Raw genomic sequence first — 10,177 nt, forward strand, 5'->3', positions numbered from 1 at the left:
GACAGGGGGGGTCTTGGTGCTTCCTGCCCTTGGAAAATACTTTTGGGTCGGGGGCAGGAGCTTTGCCCTGCTGGCCTCTCGGGGCGGGTGGGGGCGAACGCACCCACTGACCAGAGCACCCACTGATGGGAACGGTCATTCGTATTGTCTTTCTATAGTATTGTGTTGTATTGTACAGTATTGTAATGTGTTGAATTGTATTGTGTTGTATATTATTGTATTGTCTTGTATACTATAGTATAGTATTTGTATTGTATAGTATTGTCTTGTGTTTTATAGTATTGTGTATTGTGGTGCCTTGTGTGGTGCCTTGTGAGTAGCCTGCATTGCATTACATTACATGATGCACTGAGAATTCAACAGAATCATTTTTTGTATGAGTTAGTATTCTGCCAGCTTAATCTAAATTCTGGTCATATGACTACAGTGTGTGTGGCTGACATTGACTGGAGCAAATAGATTAACAGGCTTTGAACACGACCAAAGCCAGAGGGTCATTAAAAATGAAAAATCGCAGCCATAACAGTAACAGTCAAAAATAATTTTCAGATCAAATGAACCCAAGTGTAAATGAATCAGAACCAGTGTGCATTAACGTGAACCCCTGTCCCTTTTCGTATCTCTACTCCTCACATTCATCTCTGGTCACATTCATGAGCTGTGGTCGATTTCATGATTGATGCGATACACCTTTATGATGGAATAAGATTACACTTCAAATAATGTAGCCTTGATGAGGAGTGCAGCGTAGACTTTCAATGGAGAAGTGTATGCCTCTGCCGCCTAATGGCTATGTGGCCATACATGTGGCCATACAATATAACCATATACTGTAGCCTAGTTGTGTCTTGATCACTTCTCTTGAATCGTACAGTGTAGTCATAACACTCGAATGGCTCAGACACCATCCTCTTCTTAGGGACTGTTCAAACTTCCATTTCAGAGAATATAGGTCCCTTTAGGATGGTGTAAAGACTTAAAGCCCATGGCTCCTAAAAGGAGCAAAGTCTGTCGATGAATGTTCTCTGTCTCTCTCGGTTCAGGGCAAATTTTTCCAGGTCAAAGGTCACACCAGTTGGGGCTGCTCTCAGTCATATCTGCCTGGAAGTCTCTCCTCCTCCTCCTCCACTTCCTCTCCTTCTCATCTCCCTCCCCTCCTCCATCCTTTCCAAGGTTGCACAATAAAATCTAAATATAATAGACTTGGTAACACAACACTGCTTGCGAACATGCAGAATGACCCTGAGTCCAGGTTGGAACATGTAGCATCATGCCACCACACAGACCTGCCCCAAAAAGAGCACACTCAATGATATATCATGTATTTTGTGTTTCTCCAGACCTAAAGGTTATGGTAATATATTATCAGCTGAACCGAAAGTCCAAATGCCCCACAAAGTAGTTCCTCACATTTTCCCTGGAGTCAATAAATGTTCTTATCAGTAGGCTACCGGTATGACTACAGAGGTCAAAAAATGGTGATGGCAGCCTTTATTGCTGCCTTTGCCAGTAATACAAGTTGATTTGACTGTGCCCAGTGTGTATGGCCAATCATAAAACAAGAGGGTGAGGATTCTGTTTTTGTTTCTAGTCGCATATGCCACCTGCATTATTATACAGGACATATGAATGTTATTTTGTTGATGGGGAAGTGTTATTTTAATCAAATCAAATCAAATGTATTAGTCACATACACAATTTACAGTAGGTATAAAAGGTGCAGTGAAATGCTTATGCGTTAGCTCCCTCAACAATGCAGGACATAAATCCTTAATCAGTAATAACAAAGATGAAGTAAAAAAAATAAAATAAGAAGTAGTGGAAGTAGCAGAAGAGGTAGTATGCATAGTAATAATGGACTGCATTTACAATGGATTTACATATTTAAAGTGGGTGGGTAGTAGAATCAATAGTATATATTAGAACAGCAGCATCGACTGTGTGTGTGTGTGTGTGTTTGAGTTTATGGGTGTTTGTGTTTCAGGTTAACTAAAACCAATACCGTAATTTCCCCTTGTGGCACGAGCAGGACAACACCGAAACCGTAAACAAGCCCTAAAGTACCGTTGAGGAGAAATCATATGACGCATTGACTGTAGGCTTCTCCTTTACCTGCTTCACTTCACCCACGCGCTCTGCACGAACGGTGGTGATAGGCTGTCGGTAAAGGAGGAGGCGTAAACCAACCGTCATTACATGTCCTGAACCAGGTTTTTGTTGAAGAGGTCATTTTTGGGTAGGATATCTCACCTAGTCAACACTTCGAAATCAACACATTTATCGGGAAGGGAACAGCAAGACAGTTAGTGAAAAAGTGAGTAGCCTACTGTATGATATTCTATTATATTTCATGTTGTCGACTGACGTATTCACATGGGAAATTGGAAGTTGAAGTGGTAATGGTAGGCTACTGTTAATGTTCAGGAAGAACTAAGATCAGCATTGGGTGAAATACCACGACCAGAGAGAACTGTTAGGCAATTTTTTGGGCACCCAATGTTGTGTTTTAATCGTTCAGAAAATGTAAACGAAAACTTTACTTTAGGCTATATTACAAGTGGTGAAACCAAAACAACCAGAACAACATATCCAATACAATTGTGCAATTGTGACATATCATAATGTTGGAATTTAAAAAAATGTCTCTAATTTTGCATTATCTATTGTAGATTCCTATCATGGAGGTTGCAGAAAAGAAGATGCCCAAACAGGCCCAGCTGCTCTCTCTTGGCCGCAAGGACACCAGTCACCTCTTGGAAGTGTATGTGAAGCGCAGCATCAGTTTAAGTGACGGGACATGTGCGGACCAGAGGTCACCAACAAAGCCTCGGAAGTGGGTGACACTGTCAGAGAAACGCAGAAGAGTCCACCGGCATTCTATTGACTCCTTGGTCACCTTAGGGCCCAGCAAACTTGTCGATGGCGATGCCACCAGCACACCACCCGACGAGGGCTTTGTTATACCAAATGTGGCTCCTGTAGAAATCCCAGGGCCTGCTGATATTCCTGAGATTGATGCGTCTACTGAACTGGAGAATAAGTCTAAAGAGGGAAAGAAGAGGACCAAAAGGCCCTCTCTCTGGAAAAGTTTTCTGGGTTTCTTCTCGAAGAAGGGGAGTGACCAGAAAGATGAGCATGAGTCTGGTACAGAGACTGGTGGACAGTCGCAAGGAAACAAATCCATAAAAAAGCAATGGCGCTCCATGAGGAGACTACCTCTGAGAAAAATAAAGAGTGACAGCTTCAGAGGGTCTGTGAGGAGATCATCGGCTCGGAACAGGGCCAACACTACAGAAATAACTGGAGTTGAATGTAGGTTTGAGCGGGCATGGCACCCAAACATCACACACAGTACTGTTTTTGTTTTTATGGTCCTTTTGTTCAAACAGGATTTTGTGGATAATCTTAGTTTAACTGTGTTTTGGGAAATTGGGCCCTAGTTGGTTGTCCTGTTATTAGAGAGTTAGTTGGTAGCCCTGTTATTAGTTGGCAGTCCAGTTGTTAGAGAGTTAGTTGGTAGTCCTGTTATTAGAGAGTTATTGCATGAAAAAATACTATGTTACTTGTTACTCTCTACAGCGGTTGTGAGTGTGGTGCTTACAGACTCGTACTATGAGAAAGTGTCAGAAGAGCTGGAGAAGATTGTGTCTGAGGAGAAAGAGACAGACACAGCTTCTACAGATGGTAAGAAGCCTATCATCAAGCAATGTTCTCATGTGTATTGATGTCTTATCTAATCATAATAGAAATCGCACATTCAATAGCATCCTAAGCATTCTATATATAAAGCTGTAAAGGCCACAGCACATCACACATCTGTTACAACTGTGTAGACTTCTATTGACCCTTTTTATCCATTTCTTACAGAGGAAGTCATCAAAAGGATCATTGTTCTGATGAAGCAGCAAGGAGACGTCATTGATAACAAGGTTTGTGTTCATAAACTACAAAAAAAAAGAATGTATGTGAGAAACTTCATACAAAGTCTATCTTTGACACTCAATGCTTCTTTCACATCCATGATAGCTTGCTATAGCCTGGGTACCAGTCTGTTTGTGCTAACATTCCACCCCTTGTACTCAGTATCCTATGCCAAACAGGTTTGGTAAATGGCACAGAGTACAAGGAATGGAATGTTATCACAAAACTGGTCTGGATTTCAGGCTAAAATTGCTATTTCCTCATGGATAATAATGTTTTATTCTATGGTCACTCATGAAAGTATGTCCTGCTCTCTCCATAGCTGAAGGAGAACTCCAGCCTGAGCGCATTCTTCCAGAAGCTGTCCTACAGTACCTTCCAGCAGTTGGCTGATACGTACGTGGAGACAGAGACCCCTACAGGCCAGAGCCGCCAGACACCACACACTGTTGGGCCCGGGCCCGTCAACGCCCCGGAGCTGGTCAAGCTGGCCTTCACTCTGGACTTCACAGCCAGAGTGGCCTGTCTCTCCAGACAATCCACAGGACACATCATGGGCCTGGGCAACCGCTACTTAGAGGACCGCTTCACCCAGACACCAGAGGCAAGAGTCAGCCCTGTTTTCTCTTTTAATTCAAATGCATGTAATTATGTGTAAATCACAGGAGGCTGGTGGCACCTTATTTGGGGAGAATGGGGCTTTTGTACCTTTTAACCACAGTGCTGTTAGCAGGTGAATCAAGGAAGATCACATATGTTTCTAATGGCATTTATGTTGCTTTGCAGGTTAATCCAGATCAGACGCTACATAACCAGGATGGTCCTAATCGTTGATGCACCACCACATGCAAATGAGACCAACTAGTGCAGGGGAAAGTAAACATACTCAGTACTGTAATAACACATAAAGTGTTCCTTGGGACACAAATAAAACCCAGAGGAAGGTCACCTAGGGAACACCACTTATGGTAGTCCTTGTACCAGTAAATCTACACTAGGTCATCTAAATAACTACTATGTGTACAGGTTAGTAAGTAAAATATATCCACTTCTTACCACTTGTGGTGCAGCCTGTATTTACTTATCTGAATTAGTGATCGTAAGTACTATGTAGCCTACTGTAACTGCATGTACAGGTACATTGGTTATTTCCCCACAGCAGGGTATCTTAATCCTGGTTCTGTGAACTCCAAGGGGTGCACATTTTTGGTTTTGCCCTAGCAATACACAACTGATTTCACTTTGATGATGAGTTGATTAGTGACATGATGTGTGTAGTGCTAGGGTAAAAACTCAAATGTGCACCCCTTTTGAGTCCTCAGAACCAGGACTAAGAAACATGCCCCTACAGTAACTCTAGAGTAATGCATTGTTTCTGGGGATTCTACTTATGACACGTGACAAAATAAGAAAACCAAGCTATTGATCCAAACTATTTATGTAGCAATATTTCCAGATGGTAGAAATATATTTTCTCTAATACTGTGGTCCTGTGTGGCTCAGTTGTTAGTGCATGATGCTTGTAACACCAAGTGTCAATTCCCACTGGAGACACCCATATGTGAAACGTAAACGCGCATGACTGTAAGTCACTTTGGATAAAAGCGTCTGCTAAATGGTATATATTATTTCTGCAATATCAATGTTTTACAGATTTTTTTAGAATGCACTTTACAAAACTTTATCTGGCTATGTAATAATGCAGTGCAATGTCCTGCACTTTACACAGTGCACTTGTATTAGTACAATTACATGAAAACCGCAGCATACTTCTGTTAACTTTTTTTATTAACTATTATTGTTATTGGCAGTGCAATCTTTAGTTTCATCATTGTTTACCTGTTTTGCTTTTCAGTCTAAGGATGAACAACTGCTGATGAACAATATGACATTTATATAGATGTGTATGCTGGCATTCACACTATTTGTTACATGAATAAATTATGTTTTTGTTAAAAAGCACCACTTCTACTGATTGAAATGCATTATTTGATGGTACCTTGGTTGATACAGTATCAGCATTTGACTTTGGTTAGATAATGGCCAAACTGTCCTTCGATAGAGAGCTGAATTCTTGTAACTGCCAGAGCTTTGAGTAAGAAAGAGAAAGACACAGCCTTTTCATTTGTTAATTCCTTTTATTTAAATGAACTAAGTTCCACTCAACCTCAGCAAAACAGTTGGTCAAGGTGAAAAGGCTTAACATTGTCTCAAAGGTATTACTAGTCAGCTAACAAATGAATGGTGTTTATTAGGATCCTATCAAACACTGATAGTAACCAGATAGGAAAAAATGTCCTGCTTGCTATTTGCTGCCTTTCTTGTGCCCAAGGCTGTAAATTCCTACCGCCAGTGGGCGAACTGAGTTTTCCGTTCAAGATTATATTTTCATCTCTGCCAGGTAGCCCCCCACTCATAGGACTGCCACTCACTTGATGAAGAATACCCACGATCAAATACCTGAAAGTAATCTGATTAAACTAGTTGAGGTGTAATACATGTCCTGTGGACATTATTTACCTTTATTTAATCAGGGTGTCACCATTGAGACCAGTGTCTCTTTCAAGCGCTGCATATACAATTTCATAAAATACATCTAATATAATGTAAGTACTACTTTACCTGGAAGTCAGCTGATAAGGGACATGAGGGAATTATTTTGACTATGTGACGTGACTAAGAGGGACTCTACCCTAATCATCATTCCTTCCAGTCATTGTCAAACCTGGAGTGAGAATGGAAGACTGTAGCAGAAAGAGAGCTTTTGTGCTTACTGCCTCATGCTATCATGAGAGTCGACTTCACTAATCGGGTTCAACATACATTATACTTCAAAGTACAAACTAGTTGTGAATTGGATACAGGCAGACTTAGGTCTGCTATTCATTTGCTGAGAAAATCACATTCCCAACCATGTGACCCGATCAGGGAAAAACTCCTGACCCTAAAGTCAGCCAACATTAGTAGCCAGTATTGGCACACTCCACAGGAAGGCTGCGGAGGAGAGCTAACCCTTCCTCCACCTCATCCCCTCCCTGAGACATCCTCTCCTCCTCTTCCTCCACCCCCATGTAGGAGATGTGTGGGGAGGCCAGGGCCTCTCCCTTTATGCAGGGGCCATACTCCAGTGGCAGCAGCCTCTCGCTATGGTGGAGTAGAGACTGGTTGTTGGGCTGATTGGGCTGGTTGTCCATCTCTAGTTCCAGGTTGAAGAGGAGGGAGAAGCCCAGGGGGTCAAGGTGGCTCTCGGTTGGGGTGTTGGGGGTCTCGGTTGTGTAATGGGTGCTGGTGGTGGACAGCTGGAACCGCAGGACAGAGCGACGGCGCTGCTGTGGAGGAGGATCCTCTGCACTCTTAAACTGTGTATGTGTTTCTTTGGCAGATGCCAGAAAGCGTAGGGGCCAGAACCTGATAAGATTTAAGGGCCACAACCTGATAGGATTGCAGGGCCACAACCTGATAGGATTGCAGGGCCACAACCCGACAGAATTGTAGGGCCACAACCTGACAGGATTGTAGGGCCACAATCTGATAGGATTGCAGGGCCACAACCTGGCAGGACCACCGGGCCAAAACCTGACAGGACCAGAGGGCCACAACCTAAAAGCATCACAAAACAGAGTGTAAGAGAGGGCACTGGCTGCACTAGCCTGACAGAAAGTGTTATGGAAAAGTACTTGGTAGAAGAGAGATTAAAACAAACATGTCTAACAGACAGGAGCTACCCACCGGGCAATAGCAGATCAACATTCAATTTTGACTGATACATAATTGCCCACAGTTTAAAATGAACCACACGTAGAAACCCTGTAGTCAAGTTTGTTGATGTCATGATTAACCTGACAAGAAATTCTATTGAAATATGATTCACCAACCACGTTGATATCAGACAGTATGTTGAAATTACAAATGGTGACTCAACCAATTCTAACCTGATGGGGAGGCTCTTGCCAATAACAACATGGTGTTTGTGTGGCACATGATTTCCAGTAACTGGGATCGCTGACTTACAGCTGATATGATCTGACAGTCACGTCTCACCTGTGCATGAGGTTCTTCCTGGGGTGAGAGAGCTTTAGAAAGAATGGCACAGCCATTTCCACACCCGGCCACAGCCACTTCCCTGGGACTTGGCGGAGCCAACACAGCACCCTGGGGGATGTATAGTCCATGTACACACAAGTTGAAGCAAAGAAAAACATAGAGACACAAATGTACAAATGGTAATATGGTATGGACACAAGCATGACAGAACGAGCCATAGTTACAGTATGTAACCAAGGGGTAGACTGTACAGAATGTGGACTGTAAACACTATCAGTTCACAGCTAAGTTTACCCTTGGAAATCGCTGGAAATGTCTATGAATTGTCTATGGAAGTTTCCATAACTCTGCTTATTTTAATGGTGTTAGTCATAGTAACTATGCTATCATGTTTTGATTGATGGACATTTTATAGTCAGCGGGGTAACTTGACTTGTTTTCTTTGTTCTTTTGATAAATTCAATATGGTTGTTTGTATAGACGCTAGTATCGAGCATCACCTGTAGTTGACATGGAGAAAGATAGAGGCTGGCAGTATGTAGGGCAGCAGCAGGTAGGACAGCAGACGGGCTGGGAAGAATGAGTTGTTTACACCACATTTAGCCATGAGGTTGCACAGCAATGCTGAAACAGAAGACAAAACAAGCACAACCACAACTGTATCAAAAGGTTGGCTGGTTTCCATTAAAGTGCCGCAGATCAATGAATTACAAAGCTCTACTATACAAGCTTCCAACTTCCCTACTTTGTTGTTATAGTATAAAAAAACATAGCATACCAAACCCGCTCACAGGGTTGGTTAACTCTTGAGGTTCCTCAGATCTCCCCCAAATTAGGTAAATCGTAAAGTACACTGCAATTAGACGCTCTGATGCTGCTTGGGCAATTTAAAATATTGATTTGGGTACTATTTGAGGAATGTGGCTGTTTTTCTTGATTGTTTGTTGAGCTATATTTTATTTTGTTTTTGTCCTATCTGATTTTGATTTGATTTTGTCTATGAATTGTATGTGCAGGGTTCCCTTGAGAAAGAGTCCCTGGTCTCAATGGTGAATCTCTGTCAAATAAAACATAACATATAATGATATTTTTGGCTGTCAAAGGTGAAGGAACCATCAAACAAAACTTGAATGTGAGAGATAAATGTTTTGTGTTTTACTATTGAGCAACGTTTATAATTGTCTCACCCATCTGGGCATGGCTTCACGGTTAAGGGACAGCTGAAGTTGTGGCTAATTGCCCACTAACAACACAGCAGTGGCATGACATGGTGATGTGGTGTGGGTGGTGTTGTCATGCATACCTCTCTGAACCCACGGTGGCAGGCTGAGATATACAGCCTTCTCTAGAGAGCTCAGGTTCCACCTCAGGTCCTCCAGGCCATGGGAATACTCCTCAGGCAACTCAGGATCCAGCTCTGAGTCCGTCAATACGTCCCCTTCTTTCTCCTCTTCTGTCTCTTTCTCCTCCTCTAGTGTTACCTTCTCCTCTTCCTCCTCTTCTTTCAGAACAGGTTGCGAGTCTGTGTCACTCCCCAGAGAGGACTGGGAATGAACTTTTCTCATCCTTACTAGAGGGTGCTTCATATCTGCAACACATTATACTTTGGTTGAACTTTTGACTCTGGTCTAATTATACATTGTAATAACTACAGCTATCATCAGTCCACTATGAACCTCTTTACACAGAGCGATGAGGTCATTTGTCTTCAAGTCAAAGGGATCCCGTCCACAAAGCTCTTATAGTGTACAGTGTACCGAAACATTTCAAAGCAAACAACTAGTTAAGAAAAAACAAAAAAAACAATTCACTTGTATTGTGTCATGCATGCAGTTAAAGGGTAACACTTGCCTCTGTTATTAGCATATTTCATTTTCCAGGGAGATAGATACAGGCACAAGGAGAGAAGTAGGAGCAGGGGAAAAAGGGGTCGAGTTCCTCCCCCAACCAGCACAGTGTGGAGTGGACACTGGACAGGGATATTTGACCAGGCACTGTTTGGACTGCCAGACTATGCAATGTTGCAAGGTGAAACTATTTTTAGTGGACACCATGACTCGAAATTCCCTGGCAACAGTTTCATATTTATGTATTTATTTTTTAACCTTTGATTAGATATTCTGGAGAAAAAAAATATTTGTAAGTGGCATTGTCTGTAAAGATGTCATTTTCAACCACCTGAGAGAAAATGTGTACTAAATTAAATATTGTA

At 42.2% G+C, this 10,177-nt stretch overlaps 2 protein-coding genes across 2 annotated transcripts; one reads left to right on the forward strand and one right to left on the reverse strand.

Moving 5' to 3' along the window:
* Window positions 1-2,119: 2,119 nt before the first annotated feature.
* LOC110494708 (uncharacterized) lies at window positions 2,120-5,883 on the forward strand. The gene is made up of 6 exons (XM_021570002.3): window positions 2,120-2,314; window positions 2,670-3,312; window positions 3,580-3,684; window positions 3,868-3,929; window positions 4,244-4,525; window positions 4,708-5,883. The coding sequence occupies exons 2-6, from the start codon at window positions 2,679-2,681 to the stop codon at window positions 4,753-4,755; spliced, it is 1,131 nt and encodes a 376-aa protein (XP_021425677.2). The 5' UTR covers window positions 2,120-2,314; window positions 2,670-2,678; the 3' UTR covers window positions 4,756-5,883.
* A 156-nt stretch (window positions 5,884-6,039) lies between these two features.
* Window positions 6,040-9,976, reverse strand: LOC110494709 (uncharacterized). Its single transcript, XM_021570003.3, has 5 exons — window positions 9,817-9,976; window positions 9,269-9,553; window positions 8,466-8,589; window positions 7,963-8,073; window positions 6,040-7,521 (listed from the first exon to the last, which is right to left on the reverse strand). Exons 1-5 carry the CDS (start codon window positions 9,836-9,838, stop codon window positions 6,882-6,884), a joined length of 1,182 nt encoding a protein of 393 aa, XP_021425678.2. The 5' UTR covers window positions 9,839-9,976; the 3' UTR covers window positions 6,040-6,881.
* Window positions 9,977-10,177: the final 201 nt, after the last annotated feature.

This window comes from Oncorhynchus mykiss, chromosome 17, assembly GCF_057628025.1.
Source record: "Oncorhynchus mykiss isolate SJ-2025 chromosome 17, ASM5762802v1, whole genome shotgun sequence".
NCBI classification, from domain to species: Eukaryota; Metazoa; Chordata; class Actinopteri; order Salmoniformes; family Salmonidae; genus Oncorhynchus; species Oncorhynchus mykiss.